Here is a 26,847-nt window from a genome sequence, read left to right as displayed (position 1 = left end):
CATTATATCAATCCATCTTATCCATCCTATCCATCCAACCTACCCATTATATCAATCCATCCTATCCATCCAATCCATCCATTCATCTTATCCATGATTCTTATCCATCCATCATATTCATCCATATTATTCATCCATCATATCCATCTTATCCATCCTATCGATCCATCCTATCCATCAATAACATCCATCCGTTCAATCCTACCATCCATACTATCAATGCTTCTTATGCATCCATCCAATTCATCCATACTATTCATCCATACTATTTTTCCATCCTACTCATCCATCCAGCCCATCCTACCCATCCATTCATCCTATCTATGCTTCTTGTCCATCCATCACATTCTTCCTATCCATCCATACTATCGATCAATCCTATCCATCAATCATATCCATCCATCCATTTATCAAATCTATCCATCCTTTGCATCGATCCATCCCATCCATCCAATCCATCCATTCATCCTATCCATCCTATACATCCTATCCATCCTATCCATCCATCCATCATATCCATCCATCCTATCTATCCACCATATCCATCCATCCTATCCATCCATCGTACTCATCCATCCAATCCATCCATTCATCCTATCAATCCTATACATCCATCCTATCCATCCATCCATCCTATCCAGCCATCCATACTATCAATGCTTCTTCTGCATCCATCCAATTCATCCATCCTATCCAGCCATCATATACATCTATCCTATCCAACCATACTACTAATCCATCCAATCCATCCTACCCATCCATTCATCCTATCCATGCTTCTTATCCATCAATCACATTCATCCTATCCATCCATTCTATCGATCCATCCTATCCATCCATCGTACTCATCCATCCAATCCATCCAATACATCCTATCAATCCTATACATCCATCATATCCGTCCATCCTATCCATTCTATCCATCTTATCCATGGATCCATCCTATCCATCAATCATATCCATCATATCCATCCTACTCATCCATCCAATTCATTCATTCATCCTATCCATCCCTCAAATCCGTCCATCCTATCTATCCTATCAATCCTTTCCATCTTATTCATCCTATCCATCAATTCTATCAATTCCATCCTACCCGTCATTTCTATCCTATCAATCCTATCAATCCATACTATCGATCCTATCCATCCATCCTATCCGTCCATCCATCCAAACCATCCATCCAATCCATCCATCTATCCTCTCCATTTTTCTATCCATCCTATCCACACTATCCATCCATCCTAAACATCCATCCAAAACATCCTATTCATCCTATCCGTCTATCCAACCGTCCATCCAATCTATCCATTCATCCTATCCATCTAATACAAAAATTCATCCTATGAATCCATCCTATCTATCCATCCATCCAACCTATCCATCCAATACATCCATCCATCATATTAATTCATCAAATCCATCCTATCCTTCCTATCCACCCTATCCATCATATCCATCCATCCTAAACATCCATCCAATACATCCAATACATACTTCATTCCTATTCATCCATCCTATCCTTCCATCATATCCATCTTATCCATCCAACCCAACCATCTTATCCATCCATCATATTATTCGTATCAATCCTATCCATCCAATCAATTCATCTTATCTTACCATCTTATTCATCCATCATGTCCATCCATCTTATCAATGAATCCATCCTCCATCCATCCTATCCATCCTTTCCATCCATCCATCCTATCCACCCTATCCATCATATCCTTCCTATCCATCCACCCTAAACATCCATCCAATACATCCGTTCTTCCTATCCATCCATCCTATCCTTCCATCATATCCATCCCATCCATCCATCTTATCCATCCATCATATTAATCTTATCAATCCTATCCATCCAATCAATCCATCCTATCTTGCCATCTTATTCATCCATCCTATCCATCCACGTTATCAATCCATCCTATCCATCCATCCTATCCATCCCATCCATCCATCCATCCTATCCATCCATTCATCCATTCATTCATTCATCCATCCATCCTTTCCATCCATCCATCATATCCATCCATCCACAATATCCATCAATCATATCCATCAATCCTATTCATCCTATCCATCCATAATATCCATACATTGTATCCATCCTATCCATCCATCCTATCTATCAAACCTATCCATCAATCATTTCCAACCATCCTATCACTCCATCATATCCATCGTATCCATCTTATTCATCCTATCCATCTTATCTATCCATCCTATTCATCCATACTATCCGTCCATCCTATCCACCCTACTCATCCATCCAGTCCATCCTACCCAACCATTCATCCTATCCATGCTTCTTATCCATCCATCACATTCATCCTATCCATCCATACTATCGATCCATCCTATCCATCAATCATATCCATCCATCCATTTATCATATCTATCCATCCTTTCCATCGATCCATCCCATCCATCCATTCATCCTATCCGTCCATCCTATCTATCGAGACTATCCGTCCATCTTATCCATCATATCTATCCATTCATCTTATTCATCCATCCAATACATCGATTCATCCTATCCAACCTATCTATCCATCCATCCAACCCATCCATCCAACCCATCCATCCAATCCATCCATCCATCCTATCCATTCATCCAATACATCCTTTCTTCCTATCTATCCATCCTATCCTTCCATCATATCCATTATATCCATCTTATCCATCCAATCCATCCATCTTATTCATCCATCATATCCATCGTATCAAACCATCCTATCGATCCATCCTATCCATCAATCATATCCATTCATCCTATCACTCCATCATATCCATCGTATCCATCTTATCCATCCTATCCATCCATCTTATCTATCCATCCTTTTCATCCATACTATTCATTCATCCTACTCATCCTATACATCCATCCTATCCATCCATTATATCAATCCATATTATCCATTCTATCCATCCATACAATCCATCCAATCCATCCTATCCGCCCATCCTACCTATCCAGACTATCCGTCCATCCTATCCATGCCGTTAATCCAACCAACTTACCCATCATATCAACCCATCCTATCCATCCAATCCATCCATTCATCATATCCATGACTCGTATCAATCCATTATATTCATCCATTATATCCATCCAATCGATGCATCCTATCCATAAATCATATCCAACCATCCTATCCTACCATCCATACTATCAATGCATCTTATGCATCCATCCAATTCATCCATACCATTCGTCCATCCTATCCATCATATCCATGCATCCATACTATTCATCCATCATATTCATCCTGTCCATCCATACGTTCGATCCATCCTATCCATCAATCATATCCATCCATCCATATATCATATCCATCTATCTTTTCCATCCATCCTACTCATCCATCCAATCCATCCATTCGCCCTATCCATCATATTCATCATCTTATCCATCCATCATATCCATCAAATCCATCCATTTATCCTATCCATCCATACTACCGTTCCATCCTATCCATTAATCATATCCATCCATCCAATTATCATATCCATCCATCTTTTCCATCCATCCTACTCATCTATCCAATCCATGCATTCATCCTATTCATCCTATTCATCCTATCCATCCATTCATCCTATCAATCCTATCCATCCTATCCATCCATCTTATCCATCCATCATATCCATCTATCCAGCATATCCATGCATCCATACTATCCATCCATCATATCCATCCTATTCATCCATCCTTTCGATCCATCCTATCCAGCAATCATATCCATCCATCCTGTCCTACCATCCATACTATCCATGCTTCTTATCCATCCACCCATTAATCCATCCTATTCATCCATCATATCCATCCTATCCATCCTATCGATCCCTACTCTTCATCCATCATATCCATCCTATCCATCCATCCTAGCCATCTTTACTATCCATCCATCATATCCATAATATCCATCCATCCTATCCAACCATATTCTTCTTATAATCTTCTTTTTCTGCTAATAATAGTTATTTTTAGATAATATTAGTAATTTGGTCTTTTGTGAATATTCTCTATTGGCAAACGACAGATGCTTTTCTTTTTAAGACTTAGCCTACTTTCCGACATGGATTTTCGTGGAAAGCCAACACATTTTCTACATTTTCTACCAAAGCATTAACTGCTTCACTTACCAGTTAGATATTTCTGCCGGATTATTTCAATAAGTCTGGGGTGATCAACACTTCTCGCATAACGGATAGAATCTGTAAACTGATAGAAAAAAATGAAATGATTTAATAAAGAAAGTGGCGTCAACCTACGTTAGTGAAAAACCAAACGAAGTTCTTATGGTATTTACCAATATTGAAAATTAGTAAGGCAATGAGTTTCTACTTAATGCGAATCAAAAGGAGGGGGGAGGAGGGAGGAGGGAGGAGGGAGGAGGGAGGAGGGAGGAAGTAAGGAAGTAAGGGAGAGAGTTTTTTTTAAATTGTTATTGGGGATAAACGATTTGTACATTTATAGAAAAAGGATAATTGCCATAACGACATCACTAATTTTGCTAAAGTTGACACATATCAGCATAAAACATCACCAAATATTGACAATGTGTATCTCCACTAATCAAAATGCTATTATGTGGCTTTAAGCTATATATGCCAAAAATTCACAACAGTTGTGTTTGACAATATACACTTTATCCTTTGGAATAGAGGAATAGTCTTACGTAAATGCTGCAATGAGGCAGATCTCTCCAAAGCGAACACCACGACAGGAATTTGTCGCAACAGCAATACCCTTTCTGTAGTTGATATAAGTATATTATTCGAGCAAGAATGGCTGCCATAAATATCAAATTCAGGGAAGATGCATCTGCATCTTCATTTGTCATATAACTCTTGCTCAATATTGTTCTCCACCAAACGTGAAACGTCTCAATTTGTTGTGCATATTTACAAGTGATATTAGGTTTTTTTTCAGCAGAACCATTTAACTATCATCCTTAATTTCAAATTTCCGTTAAAGTGTTTACGGTTGTCACACAGTGTGACACACAATTTGATTTGCACCTAGTTTCTCCTTTCTATAGTTGTAAATAACATTACATTGTATACATACAGCCAAGTTAGCCTATAGGTTACTATGGTAGGCTACTTTCGAGATACACTTCCTTATTCAGCAACGATTTCTCTAGTGCGCAATCACGGAACTCGGGTGAAACTGACGGACGTATAAGTACGGGTATGTAGCTACAGTGCTAGATCACGTACTTATTTCATATACATACGCTTTATGCTACACGAGATTGTACAAAGCTTATGCACTAAGATTTCAGGCACACAAATGCATAGTGATTTTGACAAGAACCAGTACTAAGTGGAATTTAGTAGTATTCGACTTTCATATTACAATGGGCTTTACTTCCTCAGATTATGTTCTATTTAATATTTTATATAATTTATTGATTTTCAAGACAGTTTTGAAGTGTCCATTACCACTATAAATACGACGTCGTATCTTCATTATTTGCTCCCTCTCAGCAGTAAAATTACAAGATAGTCCCCTCCCTGCCGTTCTTCTTGAAAAAGGTCAAACATAGAGTGACACAAGGGAAACTACTTGACATATAGTTCCAAACACCAACAAAAGGTAACTTTAAATATATCTATAAACAAAATTACACCTAATAAAAATTTGGATCGCAAATAGCTACTCTTTGCCCCAAACATTCCTAATAATTGATATAGACCTACAAGTTACGGCAGTGATGTAGTGTGAAAAAAATATCAATGTGTCTGAGTAGTGAGGGACAAGCGTTAATGTTAACAACTCTATCGCTATATTATTACCCTGCAATAAAACCAAATGAGTTGTAACCTGCTAGACTGGTATGAAACGACAGAGAGGTAATAAAGTACTACTATAATTAGCTTAATTCTATGACCTATACATCTAGGCAAATCATATATTATACACAACGTTGCGCTAATTGGATTGAGCTGATATTTAATTATAACTGGGCCTATACACGAAGTCAAAAGTAACTTTAGTCAGTTTGTACGTACACTTCAATTCGCCTGATCCAATCTTCTCATAACATAAAGTAAAAGACGGCTCCGTTGTGTATAATAACCACTATGGATTTCTGCACACAGCTTCATCGTTGAAGTTATTTTTGAGAGTGTATGTCATAATGCACCACATATATATATATATATATATATATATATAGTTTAGTGAAGAGCGCAAACCCGGAAAAGATATTGTCCTACAACACGCGATACATATATATATAGATATATATATATAGATATATATATATATATATATATATATATATATATATATATATATATATATATATATATATATATATATATATATATATATATATATATATATATATATATATATATATATATATATATATATATATATATATATATATATATATATATATATATATAACATACATAATATTATCATAATTTGAGGTCAATAATGTCTACGATGCGCTGGCGGTTGAACTGGCGGAAGGATGCAATAACTATTAATCAAAACATTGCTTATAGATATTTAATAGAAATACTCCTAGCACGGCCATTTCCTTTGCCGGAGAAATCCAAACAATATCTAAACTGATTGAATTCGGTTTCATTTTCTATTTTACCCGCTGTAAGTTTAACAATGTGTTGGAAGGATGGAAAACATATCAAAACAAAACAAATGGAGTAGAGCTGAAGAGGCCACTCGTATATTTTCGTGCAAATCCAATTAACAGCAATGGTAGCAAACATAAAGAAAAGCAATACAAAATGAGGAATAGAAAAGATAATAGTATATTAATAACAATAAAACAAACGAAAGAATACTTGACAAAGGAAAAGGAAAGACATGCTGTTTATATGTACCAATTATAGCAATCCTAATATGCTACATTAGAAGTTGCTATAGTTTTGTTCCCCTTTATCAAGTGTAGTAATCCTAATATGCTACAATAATATTTATCTATAGTTTTGTTCCCCTGTTTCAAGTGTAGCAATCATAATATGCTACATTAGTGTTTACTATATTGTTGTCTCCCTGTATCAAGTGTAGCAACCCCAACATGCTACATTAGTATTTGTTATAGTTTTGTTACCCAATATCACGTGCAGCAATCCTAATATGTTACCTTAGTATTTGCTATAGTGTCGTTCCCCTGTACCAAGAGTAGCAATCCTTATATGCTACATTAGTAGTTGCTATAGTTTAGTCTCCCTGTATCAAGTGTAGCAATCCCAATATTCTACATTAGTGGTAGCTATAGTTTTGTTCCCCTGTCTCAAATATAGCAATAATAATATGCTACATTAGTATTTACTATAGTGTTGTCTTCAAGTACCAAGTGTAGCAACCCAAATATGCTACATTAGTAGTTGCTATAGTTTTGTTACCCAATATCACGTTCAGCTCTCCTAATATGTTACCTTAGTATTTGCTATAGTGTTGTTCCCCTGTATCAAGTGTAGCAATCCTCATATGCTAGAGTATTGGAAGTACTTTAGCTTGTTGACGGTATAACATGCACCCACAATATGATATATGCTCGTGTTACTATGTGTTATGATGTTGTCGAGCACTGCTCCCTGTTTACTGTAATTCACTCATATGTGTTAATTGGATGATACTAAGTGTTCCCTATTCGATCTTCTATCCCATACATGATGCAAAGTTACACTTTTACTAGTAGCAATTGGGACAGCACTAACCACCAGCACTAACTTTCCGTGAAATTCGAGGTTGCTAGAGTTGTAGCCATATGACAATATACATATCGACATAGGCGTAGGAATTTGGGGGCGGGGTTTGCAGCCCATAGGAACATCACAAAATGAAATCTTAGAAAAGAGCAAAGTAAGTTAAAGTCTACAACGGGGTTCGAAACAGACCTCGGATCCGAATCCAGCTATCGCTATAATTGTCTTTACTCTTTTCGACTGTTTAAAATGCCTAAACATTTTCCGTTATTCGTTTATTATTTTAAATATTGAATATTGTCAGCAACATTTTGATCAATATTAGAGATGTAATCACTGATAAACGTTGCGACCTCAAGATCATTTTCAATTCCATTATCATTATTTGAAAAAGCTGATACGAATTAACCTGGGCAGAGTCCTTTCGTTTTGCCAATGACTTACTTAACAGCTTTCCAAGTTTTCCTGAGGTCAGTCATTTATTAACAGAAAGTGTTCGTAAAGTTAGATTTCTTAACTACGCGAATACTGGTTGCCAACTTGTGTTGTAGATGGTGTATTTAAGCTTGTTTGAAGGGGTGCGGCTGTGAAGAAATGCTTTGTAGTTACAGAACGAACAATACCGGAAGTAATCCATGGAACGACTTTCTGAGATCTCTTGATTGTGTGACATTTAAGTGGAACTGGGGGGGGAGGGGGTAATTGTAATCTGTACAGGGAAAGTGCCTCTAGTCTTTACTATTTCACTGTCCTATAACTGTATGTCCCTTAATACAAATTTACCTGTCCAGCATCTGTTGGTATAGGACAAGACAAGTGTCTTCAGCAGATATGGGACAATAGCAAATACAGGACGGACAGTAATAAAGTCAGGTACATACTGAGTCTCATACTACGTCCAGATATGTTTGGTTATCGGATGGAAATAATCCTTTACAACACTACGAGTTACAATAAACGTGTGTCCAAACACGTAACCGACTGCACTAACGTTCAAATCTTAATTAAAATCTTCTTATTACTTCTCTAATTATAGTACAATGTCAAATAGTCACGGGTTGTATGTACAATGCAATAAATTACAAGCACAAAAGGCCCCATGCAGCAGTTTTCTTGTATAACTGTAACTTAATAAGGTAATATATGCTGTAATATTGCAGTTGTAGTTAAACAAATTAATGAAATGAAGTGTTATTCATAGTACAATACAGTTACTTTACAATATTATACAGTTTCATATCAGCTTCAGCTTGTATCACGATATCAATGTTATTAAACACATGTAACTATATCATGTAATCATTTCACTATATGTAACAAACGACGTCACGGTCATTTGACATCATTATAGTTGATTTGAAATCAAACAGCTCCTCTTGTAATGTACAACATACACTGGTCATACGAATCAAACCTACGTTATCTCGCTCTGAAGTCTAATACTGTGATTTATTTTATTTTTATAGAAATTGGCTATAAATGGAATTTGGACATTATAATATATATATATATATATATATATATATATATATATATATATATATATATATATATATATATATTACCTGTAAAATAGACAATCAAAGACGTGGAATTGAACAAGCAGTAGTGATTATAATTTAGAAAGTTGTGTATGTAGTATGATATAGGTATGGTATGATGTGGAAGGCTAGACTTAACGATGATAACATTAAAGATGATTGAAGCCCTTGGTAATGACTGGAAAGTTCTAGACTGCCAACGACTAAATCTGAATAACATAATATCTAATCAATAATATCTGAAATTGAACAACCCGTAATGATATATCAAGATGATTTACTTCCAAACTCTCTGTATTCTTTGTTACATTACACACAGCTGAATAAACGATATCATGCCTTTCTACGAACTGAATTCGTAACATGTTTGTGTTAGGTCCCTCTTTATAATGATGAAGTATTTTATGTTGTAAGTGTACATCAGTAAAGCGACCAAATATATTTACAATTATGTAGCCTGGAGTCTGCTGTCACAACTGACCTCTAGTCTTACTAAAAATCACGTGATAGGAATAGCTGTGGTAGTAACTTACAAGTCGACTTTTAACACAATAAAAAATAATATAGCAACCAAGAAAACTTAGTAAACGTACATCTATTAATAAGTCGAGCTCATTGGTATAGTCTTAGAATCCTCGGATCTAACAACAATTGTAGCAAATGTGTTGATTTTGTTGGTTCGTTGCTTTCAAAATTTTCAAATTGTGGTATCATTTACGATTTGTGCCAACATTTTAAGGATATATATTATTTAAAGGTGGGCGCTTAAACCCAGTCTTGCAATTACTGCTGACGAAGGTTCCAAACGTACTGACAGTTTGGTTTGCCTTTACGACTAATACTCGCAGTGTGATAAAAAATTATTTCAACGGTTCAGGATTCATGTTTGCCTGCAACTGAGGACGTCGGTGGGTTTATATTTCAACGCAGACGATCATTTTCTATAAAAAAAATATCTAGCGTTCTGATATCAAAATAAGAATAAAAATCATATTAGTTTAACAAACAACAATTTAACAGATTAAGCAAATATGATCTTAAGGTAAATTATTCAAATGCAAATTCTGAAAGTAACATATTGTCGCTATTCTAACGCCAGTGAGCATTTCATTGTGTAACCCGTGATGTTATTTGATAAACGTAATGGAACTGTACTTAATAGTGACTTTCATTTTGAGGTCAATCTGAACACTTCCCTTCTTGCCTTATCACATTGTTTAGGTACTCTCGAGAAGGAAGTCATTTAGCTACGTAAGTGCTGTCTGAGCGCGATTTCAAAGAAAAGGCGGAAATTTAAGGTCAATCCATATAAAGGTTACATTCGTAGTCATAAACAGATTGTGCGCTTGAATACAGCCAATTCACTTTTATTTTGCATCGACTAAATATTACGTTATTTTCTGCGTATTTAATAAGCCGTGTGAATCATAGCAGTATTAACATTCTCGGATGTACACTAAATATGTTGCTGGGCCTATGTGCATATTACCATGGTTTTTATGCAATTTTTAATCTTAACCTTTTACCTAATTCTCTATCTGCGAAATTGGGTGGCCAAAATAAAAATCACTTCCATGGGAACATTGCCTTGAAAAATAATTTGACCCAAGCAGCAGCGCAAAAAACGCCACTGTCTCTGTATTGTCAAATGTGGAAACGGGTTGGCAATTTAATTAAACGGTCTCCGCGGCACTCACAAGCGGAGGCAACGTTCAGTTTATGTTCACATGGTTATCCCTGATCCCTGGATTGTGTTCCGAAATGATTCACACGTGAGTGACGTGTATGGCAGAATGAATATCACAGTATTTAGAAACAATTTGTATTTTGACTGAAACCTACATGTTTTGCTACGCCTACGCGACCAATCGCGATGTGTTTCTTGGGTTAGGTACATTCAACACATAACAGCCTAGTAGACTATATGCGTGTGTGTTTCCGTAGTGGGCTCATAGGCCTGAGGTGACCAGACATCCCCGATTTTCGGGGACAGTCCCCGATTACAGTGTGTTGTCCCCGATGAACAAGTGTCCCAGAAAATGTCCCCGATTCGTCAAAATGTTCAGGAATTTCGAAAATATCCCACATTATTAGTAAAATAATTGTAAAAACAAAATTTAGTCAAGTGTGCAGTCGCAGAACAGAACTTATAACCAGTATTTCAGGTGAGCCAGTGTAAAGTGGAAACACTGTTAAAAAGATCGATCTAGCCTAGCACTCTTTCGACCGTATAAATGGCAACTACGGCGACACAACGACATTTATAGTGTGAGCATGAGCAAATCACAAGCATTCAAAGAACCACGTAAAGTAAGTGGATTTCATTTAAGAAAAAGCTACATTTTTGAAAATACGATTGATTTAAAAAGTGCTGCAAAGTATCACCATTTTACATCTAAGCACCTTAGGCACTTGAAAATTTTCTAAAGGGGAGGGGAGAGCCTTAACCCCTCCCCCATATCAGTCACGCAATAAATGTCCCCGATTTCAGTCACGAAAATATGGTCACCTTAGCTGAGACTGAGTCTGTAATAGGGTGCAAAATTCGTCGATAAGTTCTCAGACAGTCATCAGAAAAGGCGAATTAACATTCGCTAGACTTTTTTAGTGAGCCCTAGAAAGTGCAAAAGAAGGGCCCGCAGGGGGAATGATAACATCTTTTGTTGATTGGGGGGGGGGGGGGTTACACTCCCAGGCAAGTCAGATATCATGCTGATCATCTTTGAATACTGACAGAAAGAGCATAGTCTATTCAGATTTTTAAAGAGAATTATCGATGACTTTTTCAGTGATCTGTTTTATCGTTAATAATACCTATGTGGAAATAACATAAAACGTCATCTAACTAGAGTGACCATCTGTACCCTACATTGCTGACACAATACCCGATTTGCCACAGTTTGTCATGCAAACTGTTTGGTATGTATTTTGTACTAGCTTAGTCTGCCCCACCAATCAGACCCTTCGCCCCCCCCTTTGCCCCCTTCCCCCTGATGGAAAAGTCTGGCTACGCCACTGTTGTGGGGGTATGCCGTGCTTACCGAGAGTGACAACTAGTATTGTTCGATACAGGTGGCAGTTGCCAACAGTGGAATTAAGACCTTCTTTACCGGTTTCGAACCTCTTGCCTTAGAAGCGTAGCTTTACCTACAAACCTGCAGGCGGTGTATTGAACCTGATATCCAGTACTCATTAGTTCTCTGACGGTTGGGATTGAGTTAACATGTTTTATTGATAATTGAATGCATGCTAACAACCCTTTTGTTTTATTTCTCTGTTTCTCCAATAATTAACAAAACACTACTTTTACTGAAATATTGTAAGTCAAGCAGCGTCCACAGTGCATCCTATTTGCTTATCGTAGCTATATTTCTTGCAAGTGGAACGGTCTGAAGAACATTTGCAATACCGGGGATGCATATATGAGATGAAGAAATAAAATTGGTACACTTTTGTTTGCAATACCATAGATTCACTCCACGATAATGCTAAACATTTTAACTGAATCTTTGTATTTGCAAACACTGTGCCAGGCGATGACTATGGTCTTTTTCCTTTCCAAATGATTTGAATAATAATGACAAAACTACTATACTAACATATAATGGTGAATTCCAGTAACATAATTAGATGCACGTTCCAACTTTCATACGTAGCCAACCGTCTATTTTTTTTTTTCTTTTCAATGACCTATTATTTGAAGGATAACTGTTGACGTAATTTCAGTATCTGCACATCTGTCCAAGTTCATCATATCACAATTTCTTCATTAAAGGTTTAGATGATATAGATTAATGTTTTTTTCCTCTTTTTTGGGGGGTCAAATTAAAAGATCTTCGTAGCCGGGAAAGAAAATTGATTATGACGATTAGAAACTTTTCCCAAATTAATCAGGGATAATTATTTTTGTCGAAAATATAAATAGTTTTAATTATATATTAGAATTTAAAAGATGAAATCAATCCATTAATTCATATAAAAAAAAATAATAATAATATGACGTAAAACAATTTGTGTATTTATTTGGATATAGAAAAGTAAAATACTACAAAAACAAAATGTTTAATATTCTTATTAACATCTGCGTATCGTTCATGATGTATATGATTGATACTATATCTTCGTTAGATTGTGACGATTAAATATTTAACGGTTGTCATATTTCAGACATTTACGTTGACATTGTATGTCTATTTCACACTACCACAAACCCTACACATCTAATATAGACAAGTAGTCATATTTATTTAATCAGCTGAATGTACAGGGTTCTGCCCAGGGTGGAATGAGTGCCGGCAGGCTATCTAAGCGGAGCGCCACCATCAGTTGGCGCGGAGTGTACAAGAAAATGTTGGGTTTTGGAAACCCCCCAGATGGCCGGAAACGGCCCTTCCCGAGTATTCTGAGCTACATGTAGACAGCTTTGAAATGAGATCTCATGTCTGGAAATTTTTCATTATTAATGAAAAAAGTTAGGACAAATATCTGGAGCACCAGAGTACAGACCAGCCGGTGGTGCCTATTAAGTATACTAAAAAGCAATAGCAATGCACCGTGCATGTGGCTGACTAGTTCGTGTAGCCGTCACGTATATGGTAGGCCATACGGGAAATAGTTGCTGATTTAATGTCCTACGAATTAAAATTATTACCGGTATTAATTCTATTTAATACCGGCATTAATTATCAGCCAATCACCATGCAGCTTCATATGCCAGTATTATATATAATTAATACGGGCATTAAATATAATTAATACGGGTATTAAATAGAATTAATACGGGTATTAAATAGAATTAATACGGGCATTAAATAGACCAATCACATCAGCGATTTTTTTACCACGCTCTGAGATATAGTGTTAATCCCCCAGCCTGAAAGCAGCGTAGTTGTAGCTAGCAAGCAAGGTACAACATACAACGCAATGGCACGCATGACAGACAAAGAACATTTTTTGCATGATTTTCGTCGAGAAGCGAACGATACTTGTAGGTTATTGACAAATGTTGACCCCCAATCCCAGTCCGATGTTTTACCATTTCGCAATGCTTTGAACCGTCTAATTTGTTCTTATTTGAAGAGCAAAATAGTGCGGTGAACGTAAGTTGTAGGTTGGCGCGGCGATCAGATCAGATGAACAAGGGAGAATCCTGCTGATGTGATTGGTCTATTTAATACCCGTATTAATTATATTTAATACCCGTATTAATTATATTTAATACCCGTATTAATTCTATTTAATTCCCGCATTAATTCTATTTAATGCGCGTATTAATTCTATTAATGCCCGTATTAATTCGGTATTAAATACGATTAATGGACCGCATAAATAAGCATCGAGATGCGCTCACTTGATTGGACGATTTATGTGGTACATAATTCGTATTTATGTGGTACATAATTCGGATATATGTCGGACATTCAGCAATTATGTCGGACATAATTCAGAAATTATTTCCCATGCGGCCTACCATACACGTATAGTCACTACGAGGCGGAGTGCGCTGGTCGTGCCTAATGCAATATGATGTAAATTCACCCGCTACGAAGGTTAACGGCCGTATGTGTACTAGCTACAATCTTCGACAAAAATAGATTGGACACCCCACTCCCTGTATCAATGTTGCAGTTTCTGAGCGCTTTTGGCTACAACATTGAAAGGGGGGGGGGGGGGAAGGGGGTGCGCTTAAGCCAATATCGCTCGTTGTTGCTCATACTGTCCCATCATTTTTGTCGAGGATTCAATCTTCGACAAAAATAGATTGGACACCCCACTCCCCGTATCAATGTTGCAGTTTCTGAGCGCTTTTGGCTACAACATTGAACGGGGGGGGGGGGGGAAGGGGGTGCGCTTAAGCCACTATCGCTCGTTGTTGCTCATACTGTCCCATCATTTTTGTCGAGGATTGTAGCTGGATAGTGCCTGTGTCTCGCGCGATAAAAATATATATAAATGAAACTATCAAAAGTACGATCGGGAGTTGGAAACGGAAAACAGTCATTGGTCTGGAATGCGGAACTCTGGTAATTTTTATTAAGTATGACACTGTGATGTGTTGGATATTTTGTAATTTGAACAGTTATGAACTGGATTTTCCCTAGTCTCAAAGAGATTGTTTCTGTACGTTCGACCCTCCGGCCATGGAGCTGTTTTTTTGGAGTTCCTATCGAAAATAAGTGCCGGTCGGAAAAGTCATTCAGGCAGATTGTGGCGGTCGGTAATTCAGCGTGCTGGTCGGGCCCGACCGGCGCCGACCGGCAGCGGCAGAACCCTGCATGTATGTATTGTATACTTTCTTTAATTTATATCACGTGACTACTTGACTCTATATCATCGTTAGTAATTTAGACTGAGAGTTTGTGACGATTAAATAGTTAACGTTTGTCATATATCAGACATTTACGTTGTTTAACATTGTATGACTATTTCACACTACCACAGACCCTACACATGTAATATTAATATACAGGTAGTCATATTCATATAACCAGCTGAATGTATCTATTGTATACTTTCTTTAATTGATATCGCGTGACTACTTAACTCCCTACTATCTTCCTATACCCCCACCAATGACAGCATTATCTGAATGCCGTCCACCATTTAATACATTTTCTTTCTTTAACATTCTAAATTTTTGTAACTATTTCACACCTCCCTTACCTCCCACCCCCCTCCCACAAAAAACAAATAACATGTATAATATAAACAGGCAAGTAGTCATATTTAAGTAATAACCTATTCATATCAATGGCTCTTTCTTCAATTGTCACTGAATGAAGTACTTCACCCTACAACTCTCTCCTGATACCGCCAATTCTACCCCTCTCTTCTAAGAATTTATATATTTGACATCATTTTTTGAATTTTCTCTTTAAATAACACCCGTCCCGACAACATGTTCTTATTTTTCACATTACTTTTTGAAACAAATGTATAGGCAATTACAAGAAAAATACACTTTACTGAAGGAAAAAAAAACACCCTAAGTGTTTCAACGAATTTTCAACGATATAATTTGACTCCAACAAGGGAAACATTACTATAATGTCCATTTGGATGCCAACAAAATCAGTAAGTCATTGCATCGCCGTGTGTTTAAGTAGTGAAGCCTTGAAAATAATGAGGGCGCTTTGCGTTATACTGCAAAAAGCCAGATCATTTGTACGTCTGCATATACATACATTGTGCATTCGACTTTGAAATTGAATTTGATTTTACCCGTTTTTGTGAAAGAGTAGGTGTACTTTGCAAAACAGAGACATGTTATGGCGACCAGACTGGTAAGTACTATACTCCTGACTTAAGAATCAAGTCTGATTTTTTGTATCGCCTCTAATGACTTGAATAAGTGGAGTGTTTTGTGCAACTTTTAATATCTGGAAGTGTAATTTCATCTAAGAGGCACATGGCAAACATTTTTCTTGCTTGCATTATTTTAGTGCTACACTCAGATATTGTCATAGTTGTCCCTTGAAAATGTAACCCTCTCCACCCTCCTCCCTTCCGCAACTTAATTTGTGTAATACTTCCATATTAGTCTGTGCATGCAGGTCTGAGAAATAATGTTACAAATTGGGTAGTAGTTTATGCAAGATTACATATCCCACCAAGGGGCAAGGCTACGTACATAAACATAAGTTAGGCTAAGCCTATTTCCTAGTACTGAAATGTTAGTGATACGCCCATGATATCATAACCGTCATCCCATGTTGTTATAGCATGTGGATCTATCGTTAGGTATACATTTTCTAAGTAAAATGAGGTGGTGATAATTTTTTTCACTAGGCATTTAGTCATATCGCATTCAAAAGGACAGCCGGTCTAGGGGCTAGGCTAACTATATCCAGGGTCCAGTGAATTACAATACAGCAGCTGGACGACACTAGTAAAGTAATTATATTCCTATGTAATTGCTTCTACTATTGCTTCTTAAGAATTACCTGTGAAACTACAGTCCACTGCTACATTTTTCACGATTTTGGCACCCAAGTGCAGCACGCGAAATCACCATTTCGAGTGATTAATGTCAACTTTATCACTTTAGTTATTTCAAAGACGTAGTGTTTGTATTACGCGTCCTTACTGTCTTGCCGTACAAGCAAAGCGCCACCAGTTAAATGGGTAGCTTCAGTATATGTCGCATGACGTCATTCTCCCTACTTCAATTTCTATGGGTGATGCATATCTTATGCACCAACAATTGATCACGGCGTCATATATGCTAGTGTGATTAGATTTACAGCCACCCCCCCCCCCACTTCCATTTCCTATTTTGAACTACGATGTGTGTTCTGTTTTATTTGTTTATTAAATTATTGATTATTATCAGTACTTTGACTAATTAAACACCTAAAACATGGAGCAATCATTACCCCATCACTGAACTTTGTATCAATCTGATACTATCTCTTGCTTAGTATGAATTGCCACAATCTGTCAGCTGGCGGTGTTAATGAGACGATATATCTATTTTACTGCAAGACCACAACATCACTCTATGAAGGGTTACATAAGCCATTTATATTACTGCCAGACATCAATATTGGTCAATGTTTACGACTTTTAGAAACTGGGTCAAAGAGAGTGAAAACAAGAAAGGATTGGAATCTATGTTGAAAACAAGTCTATGAAGCAAAACTTCAACTCCACGACATAAAATTATAAAATAAAATAGAATCGGATATCGTTATCGATGTATTAATAAACATTCTCAGCAAATTTACACTTTTCGTTTTCATTTTAGGGGACAGTTTAATGAAAACCCTGCAGACGGGGGTGACAAAGTGTTACCTAACAAAGGCCCCCAAAAATGTTAACATATATTGATAAGCATTATGACGTTGTCAATACATAGAAACAGACATACGTGGTATCCAGTGCAGTTGAGGACGAACGGGGAAGGGAAAGGACATTGTACGGGAGAAATGAATTCAGTAAGAATATAGAGGCCAGGGGTAACGGTACCATTGATATACCAGTTTATTAACTCATCTTTAATTTACCAAATGAAATTCAATGAGGAAGTTCATCTCGATTTAAGGTTAATACAATGGAGGGAATCCGCAAGGAACACCCCTCCCCACCCCCCCCACCCGGCCCCATGCGTGCAGAGACGTTAATGATTAACACAATGGACGTTAACAAGGAGAGATCCTCGTATGGGGACGAGGAGTGAAAATCGTTTCTTTAAGAAAAGAAACAAGGAAAATGGAAAACCGTTAAAAAAATTCCTGCCTGGAGATGATTCAGATATTGCCCAAAATACGCTATAAAATCAGAAAATGGTCACCAGATGCCACATTGAACAATGTACTTTGCGATCAGTTTATTATACACTTTTGAATATTTGGTAATAAGTTGGAAGTTTAGAATCTTTCAAAAGGCACTTGTTTCTAGAAAATGTTGGGATGAACTTGAAGAGAAAGTATAAATTTATGGCACACATAGCGACATTAACACTTTTGTTAGGAGAATTTATAAATCTCAACCGCAATTATACCAGCCTCACCTGTTTTGAGAGTTAATGTATAGCAATAACCTTCTGTGTGACCTTGACGCAGGACAGGAAAAGAGTAAGAGGTTGAATTGACAAGTTAGTACATAGACTACATGTTACACAGAGATAACACTGTTGACAATATTTCTCCGATTAGTTTTCTTTTATTGCTTCCATTGACATTACAACATCAATACATATCAATAATTCCATTATAAGTTTCTACGATATGAACTAATGATATAGTAACAGATACATGAGATGAATAGGTTTTCATTGTATCACAATGAGAGACCAGGATCGCCTCAAAGGGAACAAGTGTGTTTGGTAGTAAAAATTGTATATTTGTACTTACATGCAGAAATACGGAAATACCAAGAACATAACAAAATAAAGGGATAATTATTTCATTGGATATATCTCATATCATAAACAGATATCGTGACGCTGTGATTTTTCCATATTTATATGTTAGTCAGTTTTTGTAGTTATGTAAATATATTCAGTTTTGCGGGACAGGGCTTGGGTTATATTGGTAAACTTTATGGCTTCATAACATCCAATTGGGTTAAAGCAAATACGACAAAAACTACATTACAATGAAGTGATCATGAATATTTGTTAATCATCAATCAACATCATCAATAAGAAGGAGCAAATTAACGATACCAAATGATGAAAAATGTGTATGGAGAACCGATCATTGCATTGAAGGTTCATGTTAAATATATAGAACACCATCTTCGTTATGATCATTATCATGTATTGCAATGTTATCTTACTATAATACGTTAGTCACGTGTTCCTATTGACTCCAAAGAAACATAATTAGAGATCATAATCATGGAATAAAGAACTGTATTGAAAAGCAAATCATGTCATTGTTATTAATGAATGTCTAAGACATTGTTTTAGTTTGATTTTGAATAACACAATTAATGGTATAACGATAGACAGCCTGTCATTGTTATTATTATAACATTTAACAATATTCTTCTAATATTCACTGTATTACGCGTGAGTATTATCAAAGATTAATTCATAACATAGAAATAGGAGGAACGAAATAAAGCAACTAAATCTTGAAAAAAAGTAAAATTAATAAACGGATGAAGTAGAAAGCAATCTAATAATTAATGACGAAATATAACAATAATTAGAGCAAGTATTAGATATAGTCTTAGAATTGTTCTAAATCGAAGGAAAATGTCTGAGTATAAAGATAATAAAGATCTGAATTTAAAACGAAACCAGTAGAATCATTTATAAAGCGCAGTCAAATAACAATGAAAGAATAAAATGAAGCGTAAAAGTTATGTAACAAGACAAGACTGTATATGAAGCAATCATTGAAGGCAAAATGTAGTATTTCAAAATTAAACTAAACTAATATTTAGTACTACAATATAAACGGAAGGTAAATATAGACGATACAATATTAAGAAAAAAAGCATATTATGTCATTGCTATTAATGAATGTCTTAGACATTGTTTTAGTTTGATTTTGAATAACACAATATATATAGTCTTAGAATTGTTCTAAATCGAAGGAAAATGTCTGAGTATAAAGATAAGAAAGATCTGAATTAAAACGAAACCAGTAGAATCATTTATAAAGCGCATTAAAATAACAATGAAAGAATAAAAATGAAGAGTAAAAGTTATGTAACAAGGCAGTATATGAAGCAATTAATGAAGGCAAAATGTAATATTTCAAAACTAAACTAAACTAATATTTAGTACTATAATATAAACGGAAGGTAAATATAGACGATACAATATTAAGGAGAGTCCAACGGTCGCTATGGTTACTTGATTAGTGGAATATTAAAGTGTTTTACGTCTTCACCCAAAGCGGTATCATAATATTCATGCCCACATGTACCAGATATTAACCAACAACTGTATTCCAAGTTTGGATACAACCTGTTGTACTTGAAGGTTGTGGAGTTATTGCAATATAAAATATTGGCCATTCCCAAAATTTGGGTCCAATAGAACTTTGCGCTCAAACGGTCCCAAAAATATTGGGGCCCACAAGTTCGGGTCCAAGAGTGCATAACATCATTAATATTCATAAAGTCAGAGCTAACAAATAGGGCATACCTTTTTTACTAAAATACATCTACATTTAGCAAGTATGAGAAATATCCATCACTCCGTTGTTGAGTTATCGCGGACTCAAGCATGTGTCGCAAAAGCACACAGACACACGATTTCAATATCGCATAGGTTCCCTTTGCCTTCGATAAGGGGGAGCCTAATTTTCTTTTTCAAAATTGGTATGTACTAAACTATACATCGTCATTGTCACATACGCTAAAACAATGTTGGGATCTTTTTCCTACCCGAAGTCAAACCAAGGAAGTAAAAACATGAAGAAAAAAAAATAACATTTTGCTGTCAGTGACATCACACTTAACATCATCTGACATCACATCTGCCATGACATCACACCTGTTTGCTTCAAGTTCACTTTTGGTATAAACTTGTTAAGGTTATCGACGTTACAGTCTCTTTTGAGTCAAAAGAAGAACACTTCAACAGACAGTTTTCAAAATGTAAAAGTAAGCAAATGGAAAAATTACAATATGAATATCATTAAAAGCGCTAACGATAATAGAAACAAGTCAATCTGATTAAATTCTGTAGTAATGTTATTAATCTTATATTGACGTCGTTTAATCATACCTGGAGAGATTTAACTAACTGCGCATGATCAAAGCGCCCTTAACTTGACTGTTATTTTCGAAGAGTTAGCGTTAACACTAAATATAAACTTGTGTATGTTTGTTTGTCGGTGAACTATTTTGAGCGTTCATGTTATATTCTTCGTGCGATGATGAGATCAGTTAATACAACAAATAGGATACGCCGTAAAATTGATAATAAACTAAATTATTAAAATGCTGGTTTGAAACAAACAGATCATATCAATCAAAACAATTATAAAGCGAAGCTTAAAATAATAATAATAATAATAATAATAATAATACAATAATAAAACGAAAGTATTGATATATGAAGTTATTGAAGTCTTAGTTACGTAATAAACATTATATACATTTGTTATTTCAAATCATATGATATGACGTCATATTATTGTCTTCATATTGAGAACGATAATTCATAGGAACAGAAAGAAATGAAGAATTGCTGACATAGAACAAACATGTCACAGATATTAATTAATATCACCTCTAAGTTCTTGTAGATATATTTAAAAACACAATGGTATTGTAGATTACCAATGAATGTCATTTAGTCCTAACGTTGACACAATTAATGTGGCTCTATTCTTTGTTTAGATTTTAAACATTACGTAACCGATACGTCACAGTTTACATCAACATTTATTACGACGAACGAAGAAAAAGTGTAATCACGCAATCCTAGTTACCGAGTGTATGTGGATACAGTATGTACATATTTTAACCAAAGCATACTAAACATGTCAGCTAAAAAAAATAAGTTTAGAAATATTAACATAATTAGACGTATAAATCATTTTCTGAGTAGTCAAGTGTTTTTCGAGGGGGGGGGGGGGGGTTGGACGGTAGAGATATGGGTCTGGGATTGGGATGAATCATAACATTACATACATGGACCAATGAAAGATGTTATACCCTGCACACGAGGAGTGCGTGGAGGGCGAGAGCAGTTCCATCAATATCTGATCAGGCACACACGAGTAGGTGAACAAACCTTCCTCTTCTTTACGCAACTTGTAACGATGACTTTGTTACATATTAGAAAAATATAAAATTAGACAAAATAATGCACATTACCGTTTAATTTCCATTCTACAAATAAGCGTGTCGGTGGTGCAAATAACTGCTATAACATCTACTTGATCACCAATGTGGTTGGTCTAACCCCTCCAACACCCTCCCCTTCACACCCTACCCGCCCCTCCACATACACACGAGAAATAAGAATGTGCTCTCATTCTTTCATCTCTCAATAGTTGACATCCAAGAAAATATAGTCTCCAATACCGATGACGTAGTGGTTGATGTATGACGTCATTGGTAGTTTGATTGGCTCTTAGTAATTTGAATTTGGCAATTAAGAGTTAGAAAATAAAGTATATTTGGACAGTAATGTGGGTTATAAAACGTAAGAAATGATCTGTAGTACACTTTACAGTAAAATACTAAGTAGCCTATATGATCATGTAAGATATCGCATCTTTGAGTTCTCTGTAGTATTTGGAGTTATTAACAGTTTACAAACCTAATCTCTTAACATGATGGAGAAGGAATCCACTAGACACCCATTTCCCTTCTCCAGAAAAAGAAAAGAAAACGTTAGCAATGAAATTCAAATTCTGTATGTTACCTGTGGTTAAACTTTATATTATATTATATTATTATTTAATAGTGGACGAGTTTCTCATCGTTACTCATTCTTTCTGAGATGTATTTCTCTGTTATCGTTTCGTTTTAATTTTCATCGAATTAAATTCAAGAGACAAATAGTAAATGTGTTGGTTGTCATTTCTTCAAATTGGTTATCAGTGACGTCACCATACTATTTCAGTTGGTGTCTAAGATGAGTTCGCTGTCTCTTAATAAGAGAAAGATAGTGTACAGTGAACTCATTACAAACGTTAGATATATATATATATATCTTTCCAATTTCACTTCTTAATTGGAATTATTAATATTATTGTACAACCTAGCCTCTCTACAAGATCCATTCACAATAAATGTAAAAGTTACAGTCTTCATCAAGTCACCATTTCATTGTCTTGAGAATATAGGCATTTGATGACGTCACAATCATACTAGACTAGTTACATGTGTATTATACTGGAGCTCTATCTTTTTATTATTTGGGAGATATTAACAGTTCGAACCTAAAATCTTAATTATAATCTTTCTCACTGAAAGTATAGTAGTAAGTTGAGTCTCGTCTATCCGACATGCTCAGTGGTTAACCTCCACCACGTATCACGATCTTGCGCAAGGTTTATTGCTTCCTCGAAATTGTTAATATTAATGTCCTTGAATAGCGACTATAGTTTACCAAGCAAGAAGGCACGGGCCTTACAACTGGTGTAGCAGTATGTCTCAGTGTTTCTCTTAAAGCAACCTTTGCTGGAGCGTCCTCCTGGAGTCTTGCTACATGACCGAAAAATCTCAATCTTCTATGTGCGACTATCGATGACCAAGGTGTTTGGTTGGTTTCGTTGTAGAGCTCATCATTTGCTAACAAATTATTATTGGTTCAACTAATGTTGAGAATATTTCGAAGTAGTCTCCTTTGAAAAGTGTCAATTTTGCGATCAAGATCCTTCATTGTGCCCCACAGTTCGCAATTGTACAAAACAATACTCTTTAATAAAGTCTCAAAAATCCTAAGCTTAATGTTCCGGCTTATGTTTTTGCTTTTAAAAATGCTTGACAGTGTGTTGAAAGCACCGTTGGTTATACCAATTCTTCTGTTAATGTCTTCTTCGGTCCCCAGCAAGCTTCCAACATATTTACACTTCTTCCAACTTTCATTTCCTTTTCTTGTGATTGTAAATTTCTCAGTTTTGTGCAATTGATTTTCAGATTTCTTACTGCCAGTTTGTCAGAAACTCGTTTTTCGATATCTTGCAGTACATGCTGACCAGTTGATGCCCAAGAGATATCATCAGCGTATTGTTGGTCTACTGTGAAAAAAGAATTAGTGGTGGTAGTGCTGTAAACATGATCAACTAACTGCGGTGGCAGGATTACTGCATCGATATCATTATCATCTGATTTCAAAGAGTTGCTAGATAAGTTATAAAAATAGCGAACTTGCACTATTTCCTTGTGGTGAACCAATGTTAGTGTTAAAAGGTAGTCCGAGTTTGCCCTCTAATTTGACGGTGTAGGAGACGTTATCGATTAATAGTGATATCAGGTGAAGTTCGTCGTTGTCAAGAATCTGTTCTAGGTCAGTTAGCAAGGATCCTCTTTGAATTGTGTCGAACGCCTTGCTCATATCTAGCATCAATAGATTTATAGTGTAACCTATGGATGTTATAGCTTTTTCTGCTAGCACTTTAAAAGCGAAGACAGTTCAGCTGTGCAACGTCCTGAAGTGAAGGCAGTTTGGGCAACGGGGAGGATATGCTCATCAATTGACGGACGAATCCTCCTGGCCACACAAACCGCAAGAATTTTCCTTAGTGTGAATTTTTCTCACTGAAATTACTGCATCAATTTGAGAATTGAGTGAATGACGTCATAGTCCTGCTGATAATTGGCAACGCCAGATGAACATGCAGTTTGCATTGAGCTGTAAAATAAAGATAATATATATATATATATCAGGTTAAATTGGTAACATAATAATTGGTCAAAAAGTATACTTATTAGTAGAATAATGGAGAAGTGATACCTAACCAACCCTCTCCTCCGGGAAAAAGCGCCAACAATACCATAAGCCAATAAGTAATTGAACTCACCAGCTAAACAAAACACCGCCACACGGGAAACAAGCAAACTACGTTTCTGTTAATGGAACAAGTTATCACTCATGTTCATACATTTAATCAGGGACCAGCTAAGTTAATGAAAAATATAATAAAACCAAGTATAGTTGAAGCAAATGATATCAGAGACCAGATAAAATTGGATATCACTGATATAGGAATACAAATTCTGGTTATTGATGGAGATTATATTTAATATATTAAGATTTTACAACTAAAAGTAGCTGACAATCACTGTGAACAAATATAATTGTAAATACTAAGGTAGAGAGTAGTCAGCTGTATTGACTTACAGTTACTTGCGTCTTGCCTGGTTGAAGTTCGCCAAGCTCGACTGATAACTCTTCTCATCGAACATCTAAACAAGAGGAAAAATATAAGTAATTAATATGTATAAGTTAACACAGAAACAAAGACAATGCAGTATATAGTTAAATGTTGTAAATCATCACATGCATCCATATTAAAAGTGTTATTTCAGATAAATCGAGTCATGTTACAATAAACTTTGCATGTTTCAAATGTCTTGGAAATTGTTGTCCTGTTCATTATTATTATTTCAGTTATTATTTTAGGGATTCCTAAGGAGTAGGTCTTGCAAATATTTTTTTTACTGAACATGATATACACATGAAGGCTTAATCCATGAAACCTTGGTCACCTATTATGTGGTCGCTCTGATTCCATGCTCGAAAGGATTTGTGAAGATTGAATTCTATATAAACGTTCTGCTGTTTGCTTGAAATATTCCAAATAAGTATATAAATAACAAAATGAATAACATATGTCAACCCATATTGACTCATAGCACGAGGATATAATCCTTTCCCAATCTATAAAAAAAGATTTATGTGTTAAACAGGATTACTGTACAAGAACCAGTTCACTTATCGTCACACCCCATCCTCTTCCCTGCCGGTAACCATCAAATGACCTATTAAGGGAATTTCCCCTTGATATCACGATGACTCAATCAATGCATCCCAATGTGCTATCACACATTGGTGCGATGCACAGAAATGTTCCGTCCTGTTTATAAGCTGATCCCGTCAAGCTGAGTAGCCATTTTCAATTATATTGCGAGGTTTGACATTCTCATTATTATGGAAGTTCCACAATCCCTTTCAAACATTAATTTAATCGTTACAGAACTATATCCAGGTGACTCAGCTCATATTGCGTGCTTTTCTTAAGAATTCACAAATGTAGGAGCCAAATCAAATTGGATATTGACTCACGTGATTATGCATAGAAAGGTTAGAGTTCAAAAGTTGGTGAAGAGTGCAGCATTCTTAGGGTGTTCAAATGACCAGTTTACTCCATTCTGAAGGTAAACTGATCCATAAACGTGGTTTATATACTCCCAGCTTGACCAACCCCTCTCCCTTCTTCCTCTAGAACTTTGAAGCCAATCGTAACATTTTGTGTAAAAGTTAAGTAAACTGTTGGGTAGGCCGTGTCACTATCTGACGTTCGTATGTTGTACATTTAATAAGAAAATTCCCTGAATTGATCGTTATTGACATCTAACGGGATAATTATTTGAGTTGGTTCTTTTGACCATGCTAGACCGGTTCTGCTTTATGTTTTGTTTTGACGGAACTTTTGTCATCATTAGATTAGTTTATCTTCAGTGG

The 26,847-nt window shown here is 35.9% G+C and overlaps 3 protein-coding genes across 19 annotated transcripts in view; 1 reads left to right on the top strand and 2 right to left on the bottom strand.

Moving 5' to 3' along the window:
* The window catches only part of LOC139970039 (uncharacterized), a 69,725-nt gene extending 63,546 nt beyond the window's left edge, over nucleotides 1-6,179 (bottom strand). The window contains exons 1-2 of the mRNA XM_071975622.1: nucleotides 6,025-6,179; nucleotides 4,150-4,228 (exon numbers count right to left, since the gene is read on the bottom strand). The gene's annotated coding sequence lies outside the window, so the exon portion shown is untranslated. The remainder of the gene's footprint in view (nucleotides 1-4,149; nucleotides 4,229-6,024) is intronic.
* LOC139970087 (uncharacterized) overlaps nucleotides 1-26,847 on the top strand; it is an 853,056-nt gene that overhangs the window by 281,524 nt on the left and 544,685 nt on the right. The window lies entirely within an intron of this gene.
* The window catches only part of LOC139970058 (uncharacterized), a 354,811-nt gene continuing 352,101 nt past the window's right edge, over nucleotides 24,138-26,847 (bottom strand). For both annotated transcript variants that reach the window (XM_071975675.1, XM_071975674.1), the window contains exons 9-10: nucleotides 25,504-25,568; nucleotides 24,138-25,014 (exon numbers count right to left, since the gene is read on the bottom strand). In XM_071975675.1, the coding sequence (XP_071831776.1) occupies nucleotides 25,506-25,568 (63 nt within the window). In that variant the 3' untranslated portion in view covers nucleotides 24,138-25,014; nucleotides 25,504-25,505. The remainder of the gene's footprint in view (nucleotides 25,015-25,503; nucleotides 25,569-26,847) is intronic.

Source organism: Apostichopus japonicus, chromosome 7 (assembly GCF_037975245.1).
Source record: "Apostichopus japonicus isolate 1M-3 chromosome 7, ASM3797524v1, whole genome shotgun sequence".
NCBI lineage: Eukaryota > Metazoa > Echinodermata > Holothuroidea > Aspidochirotida > Stichopodidae > Apostichopus > Apostichopus japonicus.
Note: the sequence above shows the minus strand (reverse complement) of the source record. Positions and strands in the feature narration are given on the sequence as shown.